The sequence below is a fragment of the Elaeis guineensis genome, chromosome 15, assembly GCF_000442705.2.
Source record: "Elaeis guineensis isolate ETL-2024a chromosome 15, EG11, whole genome shotgun sequence".
NCBI classification, from domain to species: Eukaryota; Viridiplantae; Streptophyta; class Magnoliopsida; order Arecales; family Arecaceae; genus Elaeis; species Elaeis guineensis.
The window spans coordinates 65,672,961-65,690,474 of NC_026007.2; the positions used below are offsets into that span (position 1 = coordinate 65,672,961).

A 17,514-nucleotide genomic window follows, 5' to 3' on the forward strand; every position below is an offset into this window, starting at 1 on the left:
CTCTTTATTTTGTGAGATGTGAACAAGCTTATAGTCTAGTTAGATGACTTCGCTCAACATCACGGATAACTCACTTGATGCAGATTAAACTTGATCACATATCAAGATACATAAAAGCACATATTTTGATGTCTAAGCTCAAGTCTATCTAGATGATTGTCTCTCTTTTTTCTCGTATATCCTAAGTAGTATTTGGTGCATTACATAGGTAATATTGCTATAGTAATATGATTACAGAGGAAATGTTATTACTTATAAAATTATGGAGAATCTTATATTATAGTGTTTGGTATATGCAGTAATATCGTTGTAAAATTACAGAGAATCCTACATCGTAGTATTTAGCATATAATTTATATTATAAAGAATATAAATTAATTTTTTTAAAATATCTTCATCCTTGTTTATTGATTATCGTCTATTTTCTAGAAGGACAATTTAATTTTGAGACCAATCATTTTTCGTGACATCACTCATTATGTTTTCTTTTCTATTTTCACTAATTGAGACTATCTATGACTTATTTTGATGGGGTATTTTGATCTTGAAGTTATCTTGTTGTGAGATTGTAGAATTGTAAGATTACATGTAATCACATAGCCATCTCCCCCTAGGCAATCAGAATATATTTTTTTAAAGTAATGTTGTATTACGGGGGCGTTTGGTAGCATGTAATCCTAACAGGATTACATGTAATTTTGCAACAGATAATCAGATTATACTATTTGTTTCGTTACTTTCACAGATAATGCTGCATTACATGTAATGCGGCATTACCTAAAAAAGATGTAATCTGATTGTCTAGAGGGAGGTGACTATGTGATTATATGTAATCTTGTAATCCTGTAGTATTGCAATAAAATAATTTTAGGATCAAAATACCTCCATCAAAATAAATTAAAATAAATTATGGGTAATCCCAGTTGGTGAAAATAGAAAAAAAAAATATAATGGGTGATGTCACGAAAAATGATTGGTCTCAAAATTAAGTTGTTCCTTTAGAAAATAGACAATAATCAATAAGTAAAGATGGAGGTATTTTGAAAAAAATTAACTTATATTCCATGTAATCTAAATTATATATTAAATACTATAATATAAGATTTTTTGTAATTTTACAATAATATTACTGCTCATATCAAACACTACAATGTAGAATTTCTTATAATTTTATCAGGTAATCACATTCCCTCTGCAATCACATTACCATAACAATATTATCTATGTAATGCACCAAATGCCACCTACATATGATATAACATTATTTGTGAAAAATAAATAGTATAATCTGATTATGTATTATAAAATTATATATAATAAATAGTATAAACTGATTATCTATTATAAAATTATATATAATTTTATCAGTGTTATATGTTATCAAATTGCAATATGAGAATACCTTCTTATGGAAGCAAAGCCGTTGTCCCCTGCATGTATCCATTAACTGTTTTTATATTTTTTTTTCTTTATATTCTCTCTCTTTATTTGATTTCATCTCCTTGCTAAAAATCTGGGTAGACCTTCGCCCTCCCCTTTCTCTTAAGATTAAAAAAAAAAAAAAATCTCAACTTGCATCAATAGCCATACTTTTGGCCAGATGAGCACTGCTACCCAATCCCCGTATGGATGCATCAAAACATTATTTATTCATTCCAATACGATCCCGGTCCGTCCAATAATACTTCAGATGAGCACAAACTTGCTAAAAACTGAAGACAAATATTAGAGAACCGGCAACGAATGTCTCTCTCTCATAGCTCCCAGGAAAAAACAGTGGCTGATAGCGCCGCTACTGGCGACGGTGCTCAAAGCACCAGTGGAGTAGATAACAGAGAGCTACCGCCACTGCTTCTGCTCGTCGAATCCTCGAATTCTTTTAACTCCTCTCCCGGTTTCTCAGCTCGCGATGGAGCTCTGCGGCCCTCCTCGCGCTCTCCCGACCCTCCCACGCTGCCGCGATTTCGCTGCCAACCCATCTCTCGCCCTCCCACTCCTGCTCCCTCGCCCATCCCCTACTCTTTCTTCAAGGAGATCCCTCGCCTTACGCTCCACGCGAGGTAGGATTGAAGTCTTGGTTCTTTGATGGCGTTTGGGCGGTAGATCGAATCCCTAGATTTCGTTTCTCTGGTTTGTCTCAGGATGGAGGGCTGCGGCTTTGGAGGAGACCTCGACGAGGGTTGTTTCGACTGAGCTTGAGATGGAGTCGAAGGGGGAGGCGCCGAAGAAGGTAGAAGCGGATTCCTTTCTTGCGGGTTCTATGCAGGAAGAAGCTCCTTCCTCTGGGGACGAGCAGAGCGAGGCCGCTGATTTTTTGAGCAAGCTCAATCTCAAGGTATTTTTTTTTAAAAAATTTTTCCGAAGCTTGGATTTTCCCTATTTGTCGTATAACTTTCTTACATAGGATGTTAGCTGTATAAACATGGATTTCAGCATGAATTTTTGTTAAATAGTAATATAAGCGAGATGAGAGCTCAGAATTGTTAGTTTGATTTAGTTAAATTAGAATAAGAATGACGATAACCATGGAAGCATCATCACAACTATTTGAGTATACGTATTTTCTTTCATTCTGAAGTTTTATTAGGGATTACATCCTTTATTTAAAAATTGTCCCAGAAAAAAAGATAATTGAAATCATCATTCTTTATTGAAATCATCGTTCTTTATGACTTCAGTAGCAGATACTTTGGCCATCCCCTCCTGTTTCCTGACCCTTCACTACTTTGAGGCACTTTCTGTCTCCAACACATAAATCTTTGTTTTACATGCTGTGCCTATGTCTTTTTCTTCACCATTTCATAGCTTTTGAACATTACACTTTGTTTGATGCACTGGCATCTATTTCAACACCTTCGTTGATGTGGCATTCGATTTGAAAGTTTCCCGACATTCCAAGAATTAACTTTCCCCCACTTAACCACACATTCCATCAACTTTTCATGGCTGATTAAGCATTTGTTGCTTAACCTGAATGGGAAAGCTCTTTTCTGACTTGATCTTGAATTTTGGAATCATTAGTTCCTCTATTTTACCTAACCGTAAAAAAGGACGACCACATGGAAGAATGAGGATTGATTTTATCAGATCCCCAGTTGGTGGGAGCACTCAGTAGTTGGGCTAACGGAGATGACATCAGGATCAATAATTGACCCAAGAAGAGATCAAGACTAGTGGGGCATGGTGATGTGGAAGTTAGATGAATGGAACTAGAGGCAGAATCTGGGAAGAATATTATTTAAAGGAGGGGAGGTGTCCAAGAATCCTCTCTTTCTTAGGTCCATAATGACCTCTCTTTCAAGAAACTTCAGTAGCAACCTTTTTCTTATTTTTCATTAATTGCAGTTTAAATTTTTCCAGAGACCTTTTTCATTCATCCAAAAGTGTTGGAACTGTAATTCTGTTGTAATCACTTCTCTTTCAGAGGATGATCTGTCTATCTATTGTGGTGAAGGTGTGATGTTCTTTTTTCTTTAATCGGAATTTCAGATATCTTTTACTTTGTCAGATTTTTGGTTTTACTTCGGGTTAGCTTTAGTTAGATCTGGGTTAGAATTCCTTGCCCACTTGGAAATTAAAAGTCCTCAGTGATAAGGCTATCCAAACACACTGCAGTTAAAAAAACCTGATCCTCTATTCAGGTTAGACCAGCTGATTGATTGTCACAATTGATCATCGATAATTAGTTCTGCTTTACTTTTAAAGTGAATACTACCATGCTTCTTTCACTAGTAATGTAAGGATTGATCAAGTCACATGTAATCACCAATAAATTGCTTAAATCTGTCTTTATCTTTGTTCTTGGAGAGCCTAGATACCTACTTAAGGATTATGATGATATTTGATAATATTTGTAGTTTCTTCTCTTCAAGAAAGTGATGCCAAGTGCCTTAATGGTATATCCATTAAGATCCTTTTTGGAAGGAGACTTATGACTTTGTGCTTGAAATATTTGGTACTTTTTTTTTTGAAGCTCCGTTCTTTGTCAGCATAAAATTGAATCCCATACTCTGATTCTTTTATCATTTAAGCTAAGCAGAAATCAACCTTTTCCCCAAATTGCATGTGCATATGTGGGTGCAATTCTTCATTAAGGATACAAAGAAAGTGCATGTTTAGATGCACGAGTTCTATTTGACTGGAACAGGAAGAGGAAAAAAAAACTGTTAGTCAAAATTTCATGCTTTTCAGTTATGTTAAAAGCTTCAGCTTCAACTAGTCTTCATCTCAGGAAAAGCAGTTTCACCTAATCTTACATCAAGGATGCTCATAGAGTGCATGTCTCCAAAGGGTTTTACATTTTCAATGTACAAGTCCATTAATGGTAGTAGAGACGTCACTGGAGCAACATGATGTGAAAAACCCTTGCAATTTGGATATTCAAATTAAGATGTATAACAAGATCCTGAGGATTATACATGTATGAAGTGGGGCAAGGACGGGAGACGATGCTAATGTAAGAGTTGAGGAAAATGTGAACAGCAACAAGTAGGTGCCAAAACGATTATTTAGGTTGTGTACAGTAATAGGTGTTTGGATGCTCTCATCATTAATCTGAGAGGCAATTATCAGTTGGACTGTAACATCTGGTAAATGCACTGCATCTGATGCAGCATAAAAGTACGAGTAAAAGGCAGAGAATTATATGTTATTCAACTCAACTAAGCTTTAATCCCAAGCTAATTGGGGTAGGCTACATGCATCCTTTTCCTCCATTCCTTGTTGTTTAGGGCCACACTTTTTGGAAGATGTAGATATCAAATCCCTCCTTACTACTACATCATATGTGATTTTCTTGCTACCTTGACCCCTTTTTCCTTCTACATGTATCAAATCACTCCTTCATAAAGTTTAAAGCTCCAAGTAATTTATGGGGGAAAGATGAAAGAAGCAACTCCATTTTATTCCAAAATGATCTTGTGAGGAAGAACAAGTGAAATAAAGTAAAATTAACAGATTAACAAAGCTGAGATATACTTTTGAAAAAATTACAATAATGCAAAGAAGAAAGATGTGCAGAAAGTATAAATATTTGCCCTCTCCTTGAGGTTGTAAGGGCAGGGTTTCGAGTATTGTGTTTCTATATTTATTAGGTTGAACCTCATCAATGGATGCACACATGATGTAAAAAGATAAGTTAGAATTAAACACACAATCACCCACTGTCTTGGATAGCATTAGTAAAGTTTAGGCTTTAGACATTATCTCAATCATCTGGAAGCAGTCTTCTTTTTCTAAAACCCAGGCATGCACTATGAATCCCATCACAGATATATTTCTGTGTTTCCTAAATATCACTGAACATGCATGTGCTTCATCATTTGGGTAACCCAAAAGCACAAACTAGAATACAAGAACATCAGAGGATAGCTAAGACTTACTATAGTCTATAATTTCATAAAGTTTTAGTCTCGTTAATATTAAAATACTCAATACATCTGTCTGTAATTATGAAATATCATTATGTACGCTATGTACATGGTGATTCTGACAGGCAATTGGACCCATCCCTTGAGCTCAATATGCGAATTGTTTTCTGCAGTATGAGGATGACATCAAGCCTTGTCACAACTTTTTTAGTTTGTGCTGTATATAATGTATGAAAAGCAAGTTTTATATAACTAAAATTGCATGTACTGCACTAAAGTAATCATTATATAAGAAAGGGCTGGGATGTCAGAATAAAGTGCAGACGTGCAAAGAATAACTCATTCTTTTGTTAGCAGGCATGATTTGTTATGGGGTCCATATACCACTGCAGGCCACCATTTTCATTAGAGATTAGGCTTTTAAGGGAGGACTAGTGCATCAAATCCCTTTTTCTTGATAACTACTGTATCTAGGAGAGAGAAAAAGTACTAAGGAGGACTGTTATTTGCACCTGTATTGACTTTAGAAACTTGATGATTTTGAACTTTGTGGGATGTAAGATTAAACCACCTTACTAAAATCTGGTTTTAGTTCTATAAGACAACAAATAAAATTCTAATCAACTTATCAAATTTAATGTCAACCTTATAACTTTGACTTCTAGTTGGGTTGACAGTGGGATGTACCATGTTGAAGTGTAATATGTTCATAATAATTAAAAAGAATATGCTTGAATTCTGCTGATGTTTAGAAATAGCCAAACAATTTAAAAAGAGAAAAAAGGGCCTTCTCAATTTCTGTTTTTGTTCATTTACAAGGTAAGTGCATTGACTGTTGCTTGAATTTTCTTTTCTGTTCTAATGTAGCAGGAATGAACCAGTTTTACTGATAGGTTGCTTTTAATGTAGTTGGACTCTGAAGACACATACGGCATTCTTATTTATGGAACTGGTGCTCTGGTTGCTCTCTGGATATCATCTACTGTTGTTTCTGCAATCGATTCGCTTCCTTTAGTATGTTTCTCACCACATGATTAAGTAGTTAGATCAAAGTTTATGGGAATAGTTAGTCCAAACAAACGCACTAATCTTCACAACTTTTAAAAACAGTTCCCAAAGGTGATGGAAATTGTTGGTCTTGCCTTTACAATCTGGTTCAGCTCTCGATATCTGATCTTTAAGGTGATCTATTGAACTAGTAGTTGAGCTGATGTCTTTTTATTTTTCAGGTTCACCCTTGTAATTAGCCTGTTTGTGATTTGCAGGAGAACAGGGATGAGTTTTTTGCAAAGATTGATGAACTCAAAGAGCAGGTTTTAGGGCGTAGTGATGATTAATACTCTACAGACTAAAATATGGACCAAAGTATTTGCACATTTATTTTTGTTTTATCCAAGATAACTTGGTGTACTGTGGTTGAGTTAAACAAATTCAGTGAGATGTCGGTAGTTATTATATCTTTTCAATTCAGATTATGAATTATGTTTTTTAAATTAAGATTTTAAATTTCGTGGGACGAAGGTGTTTTGATTTCTCCATGATATAGGATGTCTCACTGTTCTGTTACGTCGAATAGCAGTTTCGATCGTGCATCCCCATAGATATCTTTTATTTTTCTCTTATTCTTCTTTCTTTTCTTCCTTGTCTTTTTTTTTTCTCTTTCTTCCTTCTTTTCTTTATTTTCTGCTATTTTCTTTTCTTTCCACAAACTATTAACTATGCTTTTCTCATGGCTTACATCACTAGAAGAATATTTTCATCAAATTTTACTCCAGGTCCTTGAGCTCTGAAATTTTATATTGCATCAGTATTTATCCTTTTCTCTTTCCAATTTGTAGCTTTAGTTGAATTACTAGAATAAATACTGCTTTAGAGGAATAAATATGAGCTTGAGTTGAATTTTTAAGGGGTGTTTGATTCGTAACTGGAATCAGAATAAGATTTTCGGAATCAGAATAGAAATGAGAATCGAAATGGTTTGAAATCAGAATTGCAATGGTCAAATCTCTTAAAGTGTTTGGTTCGTGATCAAAATCGAAATAGAAAATTGAATTTATAGAGAAAAATAGAGATTGAGTTCTATATAGATTGAGTCATTCCCATTCCATCCGAAAATTGAAATCGGAATTGGACTTCTTCCAATCAAACGGTTGGAATGAGAGTCATCTATTTCGATTTCGATTTCAAACCCTTACTCTCCTAACCAAACACCTCCTTAATATATTGGGGAACGTTGATAATGGATTAGCTTGTGCTCTATTAAGAACTTGGTCGATATTGATGATGGCAGGCTGCATCATTATTTCATAAGAACTGGTTGATAGATATATTGATATCTTCAAGTGATTTCATAATTAAGGGGGTGTTTGGTTCGTAACTGAAATTGAAATGGAAATGAGAATCGAAATTGTTTGGAATCGGAATCAGAATGATCAAATCCTCCGAAGTATTTGGTTCGTGTCGGAATCAGAATCGAAATTGGAATGAAAATTTGAATCTCTAGAGGAGAGTAGGGATTGAGTTCTATATAGATTGAGCCATTCCCATTCTATTCTAGAATCGGAATGGAATTTTTCTCAATCAAACGATTGGAATGGAAGTCATTCATTCAAATTCTGATTTCAGATCCCTTTCTCCTCAACCAAACATCTTATAAAAACGTCTCCTAAATGAAGTTGGCCAATCTTTGGGAGGCATTGTTCGGGTCAACACTATCTCTTGGACTCTGAGGTTGGCCAATCCTTGGGAGGCGTTGTTCGGGTCAACACTATCTCTTGGACTCCGGCGTCGGACTGTATGCAGAGTTCACATCTGCTATCAGCAAAAGGTACATATCTACTCCTGTAGGCATGCCCTATCAAAAGTAACACAGAGATATGTATCAGAGCAAGAGAGCATCGTCACTGAAATAATTTATATATCTTTCCCGTCATTATTTTCATGAGAGAGAGAACGATGGACCAAAGAGTGGATGGATAAGGTGATGGTTAACCATATTTGAATGAAGAGAGGATGAAGGAAACACTCGGGAAAAAATGGAAAAACTGGTTAACATGGTGATTGAGCTCGTGAATGACCAAGTTGTGATAATTCAATGCAATTAATGAATAGAGCTGTGATAATTAACTGCTAAAAGTGGTTTGCTGAAAAAAAATAGGAGATGATACCGGTAACCACTTGAGAAGATCTCCTTTCTCTGTGTTGCTCTATTGTGGATTTGTTTTCCTTTTGTTCTAAGCCTGGACGGATGATGAGTTAATGGGAGACTAGAGATTTGGATAAGTGGGGAAAATAGCCGTTAATGGGTTTGTTGAATCAAAAAGAAAATGTATAGGAGCATCAATTTGTTTATATACGTTTCGGCATATTGCTGTATCTGGTCCTTGTTTTCTGCGCTGGCTAAAGAAATTGAAGCAGCCTATGATGTCGCTAGAGTTTATCTGCTCATAAAAGAACCTAGTAGACTAATTGATCTAGCATCCTTGAGGAAAATAAGGCTTAAGCCCATTATGTAGCCATCAGCGGTAGAAATCCAACCTTTATGAGATCCATGAAGGAGATTCAATAGGTAGGGATGAAACTAATTGAGTGATCGTGCTAGAGCATTACCATGCATGGGATGCGATTTTTTTACATCAAGTTTATTAGATCTGTCTTGTTTGACTGGAATGTTCGACAATAATATTTTACAAATGCCTTTACCACGGCATCCAGATCTATTTCCACTGCCTGCCTTCTGTCATCGATCAAGATCAGAAATTCTTATTCTACTCCACTATCGTGAGGCTTTTTATTTGATCTTCTGATCTTCATGTAACCCTCGACTAACTCTTTGATCTCCTTCTCAGTCTGTGACTCTCCCAAAACCTCCTCCCTCAATATGGCATCATAAGTAGGCTGAAGGCTACAGGGATCTCATCAAAATGGCATACATTATTTTTACTAAAATATATTATTTTTATTAAAATAATATATTTTATTAAAATATGTTATTTAGTAATATTATCTGTATTAAATAAAAAGGAAAAGAAAAAAAAATCTAGCTGTTGAAGAAGAAAACTTCTTCCTTACTTCTCTAGCGACCTCGCCTCTCCTTCACTTGTGATCCAAGGATTCTGATAGGATGGCTAGACGATGGCAGATGGATCCACACCCCACAAAATATCATGCTTCTACCAAGATTAAGCTCTCAAAGCCTTAAGGGACTAACTCACACCTTTCATTTTTCACCTGTTTACCAAACGATGACTGACGATAGTCTTATCTTTCACCTTTTCCTCTATTTTTTCCCTCAGAAGTCTTAATCGGGTGGAGGCGCTAGCCAGTCTAGAGAAAAAATCTCAATTGGAACCTAAGAAACCCTTCGATCTCCCTTAAATACTTTTCTCCCGAAAAGAAAAAGAAGCGAAATAAAAAAGATGAAAGGTGGCCGCAGAGTGTCACCACAGAAGTAGTGGAGAACTTCGAAGTCCTAAAAAGTGAGGTCGGTGCGGCTGAGATGGATATCACTGAATAGGGAAGCTTCAACGATGGTTTTTTTTTTCAGACCATCTCCTTTGACCCCAACCTCCTGGTCTCCTCCCCCACTACCACCTCTGCCATCCCCTGCCTCTTTGACCCCTCTGGCTCCAACTGCTACTGCCGTACCTCATGTGCCCGCTGGCGTCCTCCTCCTCATGGTGCTCACCAAGCCAGTGCCTCTAGGCCTATCCTGGCCTTTCCGCCATCTTCCCCATCGATGACAGTGTGCCTGGACTTGGTTTGCATAGCAACGATGTGCTCCCGCTCCTCCAGGATCAAAGGTATGGAGAAAAGATTGGGAGAGAGGGAGAGGGACGATCGGAGGGTGACATAGGCTTTCTTGTAGCCAGGTTTGGTAGCGAGAAAGGGCTGCGCTTGACAAAATGTATTGCCATTCGAAAATGTGGCTCCCTCTCATTCTTTCAAAAATACTACGTGTTGCAGCTTATTTCTTGTTGACGTCGGAAAATTGAGAAGCATAGTGCTGGAGCAACCTGTAAAAAAGTCTGGACCAGAGGATTATACTCCAGCAAGGATCCTCCAATGATCAAGTCAGAATGCACAAACAGAGAAGTAGAATTTTAGCTCTCTGAGATGGGTTACTTACATGGGTCCTCCGGGTTTGAGTATTTATAGAGAAAACGGCTGTGTAACTATTTTTGGTAGATAGGCTGGTCGAATCTGGTACGGTTATTTGGTTATGATTCTTAGGATCAGACGGTTACGTCGGAAATAATTCTCAAGTTTAGGCGGTTACGTCCAAATAGCATTGACAGCTATGGTCTGGTAGTATTGACAGCTACAGTCAGTTGGTGCCTGCCTTTTGAATCTAAGCCTGATCAATCTACTTTCGAGGAGAGGTCGGAGAGTATGGCATGCCGACTAGAAGTTGAAACTAATAGTTTTCCGATCAAGGGTTGGATCAAATATTTTTCGTTCAGAATTCAAATCAAGAATATATCGACGAAAGATCGTACAGAATAGCCTCCGACTAGGAGTTGGGACAGACATTTGTCGATCAGAGGTCGGGCAAACTACAACAATTAGACCGCCTGAGGGGTGCTGATATGGATCCGATTAATCATAATGGGCTTGAATCTTCATACATCATCGGTCCATTCCAAATTACTCTTAACAGATACCCCCTTACTTCCTAGTCCGAGCTCGATCGGGTTATGGGAGTATTTATCTTGATATTTTTGAATGGTTGGAGAGGTGAAGAGTTTTTTAAACTAAATATCTGTGGACGATTTTTTAGACGAAAAAAATTATCGAACTAATGATGAAATTTTCAAAATCTGCATGGATGCTACTCTTCTCTGTTGAGACGCATTGAATATGAAGACCATCAGCCAGCTTGAGCTAATGAAGGCTTGATGCATGGTTTATTTTAGAAATTTATACTGACTTGGCATCCTCCGAGAGACGTACATCCTTCTATTTAAAGGGACAGCTTTCTTTGTTTTATTTCTCCTTCTGCTGATTTTGATAAAATCTTTTCTTCTTTTGCCATTTTTTTTGCTCCAAAGCTCTTACAGACAGATTTCCTTCTTTCTTCACCATGTGAAGAGCCCTCGAAAGATAGTTACTTCTTTTAGATCTCTTACTCGAAGGTAAGTGCCTCTTACCTTCTTGATTTTTTCTTCCTTTCACTTCTGGTGCGGATACCAGAGCCATCAAAAATCGGCAACATGATTTAAGTTCGATTTGGATTGAAGAAGCCTCATTAAATTGATTCTACTTCAGTTATTTATTTTCAGTCAATAAATTTTAATGCATTTGGCTTTGGGTCCATAGGGCCATACTTGGATTTGTCCACATCACCTTTGGAGCCACCACTCTCCACATGCCAAGAGAAGAAATATGCATGCCAGCATGTGCCGTGCTCATGCCAAGTTGTGTCAAGCATCAAGCACCCACATGGAGTTCCATTTCTTCCTTAGAATTTCTTAAGAGTTCTTGGCTACTTACTTATTTTGTTGAAGGCTGATTTCTTTCCTATGGTAGATTATAATGCTTTACTTTTTTGTGGAGGGTTGATTTCTTCCTTGTAAAGATAAGAGATTCCTAAACAAACAGGACCCTTAGAGTCCTATATAAATCCTTGTATCTTTCATGAAAAAAATAATGAATGATTTTATAAACTCCACAAATACTTTTGTCAATCGTTCCGAGAGGGAGAGGGTGTGAGACCCAAAATCGCCCCACAAGGAGAGGGTGTGAGGCCCACTTTCTATCCTATTCCTTCTACTTAAGATTCAGTGTTCCTACAACTTTGATCGACTCCACCATCTACCCACGCAAGCCTATTCCGTCAAGAGAAGATCTGTCTCCTCCAGAATTTTCATCTATCGTGCTGAGAGAAGGAGTGATTTCTTATTCTACAGATCATATGCTGTCAAGGACCTTCGTTCCTTAACAGTTGATCTTTGATTTTTTTTTAATCCGATGTTGGTAAAGACCTAGTTCTTTATCGATGGATCTGTTTGGTTAAAAGATTAAGAGCCCTAATCAGAGTAGTTTCTTAACTACCACGATCCGGATTCTTATCATCTTCTTGGATTTTCTCACGGGTTTAATGTTTTATTTTCTCTCGTTCCATTCTTATTTCTTTTTTTTGCATTTACTTGTGAGCATGTTTAATTTCTGCTATCTGTTTATGAAATTTTCTATTGCTAATTGTTTACTAATCTCTCGAATGGCATTCGTCTGTATCATTTAGATTAATCTCGCTTTAGTCTCGTATCAATCAATCACGCCTCCTGAGCAGAGTATAGGCAATTATACTGTCTGTCCTGAGAATAATGAGCCCCTGACCGGACGTGATTTGTTGTTGATGAACAGAAGAGAGCTTGATTATTAAGATTGATTTTCTTTTTAGGATTGTCCCGCATCAACTTCCCTCTAGGTTTCTGTTTTCATGGTGGGTTTCAAAAACTTTAGGAGCGAGGTTCTCATGCGAAAGAAAGTGAAGGGTCTAAAAAGCCCTAGGTCTAAAACCAACTCTTCTGTCGGGCCTGAAGAGATCCAAACCGAGCTGACTTTGGATGACTTGGAGTTGCTTCGAATCTAAAACTACATTCCGGAGGAGTTTTATCTTAAACTTTCTGATTCCAATACTCAAGTCCATAGTCTACCTCCAAGCCGATTAGCAGTGTACGAGAAAAATTTGAGTAGATCTTAAATTTCTCATATTTTTCTTCATTTTTGAGCTTTTTAGGTTCTACAGGATTGCTTTTTGTTCTGTGAAGATCATTGGCTCCTCAAGCCGAGGCCTCTTCGCTGCATGCGGCTTCACCGACCTAGATGAAACCCCAGTTATCATATGAATTTCACTCCGTTGGAGTTGACCTTCTACTACTGCCTGCCCCTCTCGTGATTGTGTTGGTGCCAGCTGAGGTTGAGGCTGAAGGGGCTGGTGCTAGCGCTGCTAAAGTGCGGGATTTCTCCACTGCTGCTGCTCGACTCTTGGAGGATATCGACATAGAGGACCTTGCCGTCGGATGAGCCGATCCAGTCTCTCCTTCTAGATCAAACGCTCAATTTTCTCATTGAGCTAGTAATAATCTTCAGGATCATGATCGTGGTCATGATGATAGAGGCAATATTTATCCAGATCGCGATGCCCTGGATTCGTCCGCATCTTAAGAGACGGAGGCAGCTCGGCTCGCACCTCCATCAAGATCTCTCTCCTAAAAGTATTTAAAAGAGTGAGATCGCCTATTTGTCTTGGAGGTGAATGATTCTTTCTTGGCGAAATGTGCCTTCATCTCGATGGGGATCTTGAATGGAGGCAATTTTCACCATTTCGCTTGGGCGAGCGAGCTCCATCTTGCTCTTGATTCCCCACAGTCGGGGTTATTCAGGCAGTTGCTTCCATCAGAAAGTTTTCTAATCAGACATATTTCTTTGTCCGAGCTAGCATTTTCGAAAAATCTTGAGAAAAGTTCTTCAATAGCAACTTGTTGAAGTCGCCCATCAACAGTCCACCCTTTAGGACAGACATTATGATCGAGTGATCTAGGTCGCAGCTTCCAACATAGTCCTGTTGAATCGAGGTACGTAAGATTGAATGGACTCACCATCCTTCTGTTTGATAGTTTGAAGGTAGCCCGAGTGCTTCTGTTGTCGCCGGTTGGTGATGAAGTGGGCAGCAAAGGCTTGGCTTGGCTGTCAGAAAGAGTGAATAGAAGCCGGCTTCAGACTGCAGTACCAATGTCGGACCGCCTCCTTCAAAGTGGAGGAGAAAGCTCAGCAAAAGATAGCGTTGGAGGCTTCCTAAAAGAGCATGATTGCTCGGAAGCTGTTGACATGATCGGTGGGATCTGTGGTCTCGTTGTAGCTTTCCAGCTGAGGAATCTTAAAATTTGATGGGATAGATATCTGGAGTATGCTCGTCACAAAAGGCGGTTCAGAATCAAACCCGTCGGATGAGGCTGACGGATTGTTATAAATCTGCTGGATCCTCTGATCCATTTCTTGAAGTCTTCGCTCGACTTCTACATCCCTGTTAGTATGTGCCTCAGAGCGCAGAGGACATCGCCGGTCGGGGGTTGAATCATGCCCCGACCAAGGACTCAAAGACTACCGTCTCCCTGACTCTTGAATATGATCCACCGCCATTTGTTGGGTTTGATTCGCCAGTTGTGATGCCGATGAAGGTTGGATCGCTGTCTGAATGACAGCTGTTAATTGCTGCACCTATGGGATAAGCAGGTTGAATTGCTCTATGGTCACCACCACGAGTTGCTGCACCAGTGCAGGAACCTCCATCATCGCTGGAGGCACAGGAGCAGAATGATTTATTTCATTCTGCATCTGTCGGGAGGTGGAGGTATTGGTTCATTGGGAGGAAGTCCTGGGTGGAGCCATCTTTGAAAATTTCTGGCTTGTTTGCTTCTTTCTACAGGACCTGAGATTTGGCCCTTCCTTTATCTATTGTGGCTTGTTTCTGGTTGACATCGAAAAATTGAGAAGCACAGTTAAGGCTGGAAGTGGGCTCGGGCTGACCCGAGACCTATCGGGCTGTGCTGACTTCGGATCGGGTTTCGGGCCTGAAACCATTCTGGCCAGGTTTGGGCCAAAAAATAGAGCCCATTTTACTTTCGGACTGGGCTGGAGCCTACCTTTGGCCCGGCCTGAGCCCGAGCCTGAATTTAGCCGATCATTAGCCCAGATTTTCATTCCATGATTCCATCCTTCGATTTCCCTTCAGAGTTCTAATTTTTCTCATGGAGGTCTTGTCTCGAAGAGCCCTAGCCCCATCCACCGTCCGTCGACCATTGCCGTCCTCACTCTCGATCCTCCCTGCTCTTTCGTCGGCCATCAGTCTTCACTGTCGATCTCCTTTCAGTCTTCAGCAATGTCGGGCTCCCCCCTCCAATCTCCTGCAGGTGCTCTTCTTTCCACTATTCTACCTCCTTGGCTCTATCATGCCCGTTCTCTCCCTGACCGTCGCTCCTTTGGGCCTCGACTAGTCGACCGTCGCTTCCGAGCCACCGGCTCCCTCCGACCATTGCTCTCAAGCCGCTGTCTCCCTCCGACCGTCGCTTTCTCGAGCTTAGACTGTCGCTTCCAAGCCCCTGTCTCCCTCCAACCACTGCTCCCAAGCTCCACTATCCAGTCTCCCTCGAGCACCTCGACCTCTCTCAAAGAGTCCGACAAGCTCTTTGACGGTGTCGGCGAGGCCTGCGGTCGGTCTCGCCATCCACACTAGTCTCGACTGCAGCCTTTGTCGCTAGGCTCCTCACCTCCATGCCGGCACGCCCATGCCCTTGAGACCGACGTCATTTTTATCGAAATCGATGGCGCCACCTAGGCCAAGCTCGAGCTCCAGAAGCCAGGAGGCCGTCGGAGGCCTAGCAGGCATCGTCGATGGGTTAGGGCTGATTTTTTTATTTAAATTAAGAGGGAATAAGGAGTGATGTTGGCGGTGGGTTGGCCCAATCTATTGGGGCCGGGCTCGGGCTCGGGTCGGGCTCATACCTGGGTCTTTTAAAAATTTTCGGGTTTAAGCCCGGTCCGAAGCCCAATAAAAAATTTTGGGCTGGGCTCGGGCTGGGATCTGGCCCAGTCCAGCTCGACGCACTTCCAGCCCTAAGCACAGTGTTGGAGCAACCTGCAAAAAAATTTGAGCTAGAGGATTGTGCATCGCGAGGATCCTTTAATGCTCAAGTCAGAATGCGTAAATAGAGAAGCAGAGTTTTAGCTCTCTGAGATGGATTACTTACCTGGATCTTCGAGATTTGAATATTTATAGAGGAAACGACTGTATAACCATTTTTGATAGACAGGCTGGCCGAATCTGGCGCGATTATGTTGGAAATGATTCTCGGGATTAGATGGTTACGCTGAAAATGATTCTTAGGATCAGACGGTTATGTCCAAATAGCATTGACAGCTATGGCCTGCTAGTATTGACAACTACAGTCAGTTGGTGCCTGCCTTTTGAATTTAAGTCTGATCAATCTGTTTTCGAGGAGAGGTCGGAAAGTGTGGTGTGCTGACTAGGAATTGGAACTGATAGTTTTATGACTAAGTGTTGGACCAAATTTTTTCTGCCCAGGATTCGGATCAAGAACATGTCGTCGAGAGATCGGATAGAATAGTCTCCGATCAAAGGTCGGGACAGACATTTGCCGACCAGAGATCAGATAAACTACAACAATTAGACCGTCTGAGGGGCACTGATATGGATTCAATGGGTCATAATGGGCTTGAATTTTCATACATCATCGGTCTATTCCAAATTACTCCTAACACTATGTATCAAATGGAGGCTTCTCCGTTGAGAAGCCTCTCTCTCTCTCTCTCTTTTTATATATATATATATATATATATTAGAAGAGTGCTAATGTCGGTGGTAATATATTTTTTAAGATTAGGTTATACTCGTAATATGGTCCAACCAGATTACTTACGAGGTCCTAGTTATAACAACCCTCGAAGGACTCACTCATATGAAAGTGGCTATAGGATGGCCACAACAATGGGTTTGGGTTTAACAGTATCCATCGTTATTAAAATCAAGGAACCATTACAACGCTCAATAGCATTAATCTGCTTTATAATACAACTGATCTATACTATGTGTATTGTTAAAATCTGAGTTCAAAGGACTTAGATCAAGGCTTAGTCTGTTATGACTCCTTTAGTTTGGTACAACCAACATTATGTGCGGTTTGAGTCCAAAATAATATCTTACTGTACAGTATAATTTGCCTGAGACATGATATTTAAGGATCTTGCATATTAATTGGTTGAACTTATGTGAGGGAATATTATATGATATTTAGTTATTGAATCTTTTTGATTTCTGGTGGAAAAGGTTCAATCATTAAAGCCTTCAATTCTCCACTAGTACTTTATTTTATTTGAATCCAACGTCGAACAATTTAGTGCAAGTTGAGTTACATTTAATACTTTCCCAACTAGCGAGCTCTAGTTGGATGTGTGGGCCACTCGTGCAAGCAGATATGCGCTCAGTCTGCTCATCTGGCCATGCCATGCATGTTGTGAGCATGAGTCCGACTTGCACTTGCATGAAAGCCTACCTTTATCCTTCTAATCATTTTGGCTTTGATCAGAATTATTTCAATATTTGAGTCAGAGTCCACGTAGGACT

At 39.4% G+C, this 17,514-nt stretch overlaps 1 protein-coding gene across 1 annotated transcript; it reads left to right on the forward strand.

Annotated features, from left to right (window-relative positions):
* The first annotated feature begins 1,753 nt into the window (after nucleotides 1–1,753).
* On the forward strand, nucleotides 1,754–6,885 carry LOC105058487 (uncharacterized). The gene is made up of 5 exons (XM_010941437.3): nucleotides 1,754–2,060; nucleotides 2,142–2,335; nucleotides 6,279–6,383; nucleotides 6,480–6,551; nucleotides 6,635–6,885. The coding sequence occupies exons 1-5, from the start codon at nucleotides 1,910–1,912 to the stop codon at nucleotides 6,704–6,706; spliced, it is 594 nt and encodes a 197-aa protein (XP_010939739.1). The 5' UTR covers nucleotides 1,754–1,909; the 3' UTR covers nucleotides 6,707–6,885.
* The last annotated feature ends 10,629 nt before the right edge of the window (nucleotides 6,886–17,514 follow it).

Coding starts and splice junctions, on each gene's coding strand:
- LOC105058487 (XM_010941437.3), top strand. CDS start 1,910: ATGGAGCTCTGCGGCCCTCCTCGCGCTCTCCCGACCCTCCCACGCTGC. Junction 6,384..6,479: donor CAATCGATTCGCTTCCTTTA/GTATGTTTCTCA, acceptor TTTTAAAAACAG/TTCCCAAAGGTGATGGAAAT. Junction 6,552..6,634: donor CTCGATATCTGATCTTTAAG/GTGATCTATTGA, acceptor TGTGATTTGCAG/GAGAACAGGGATGAGTTTTT.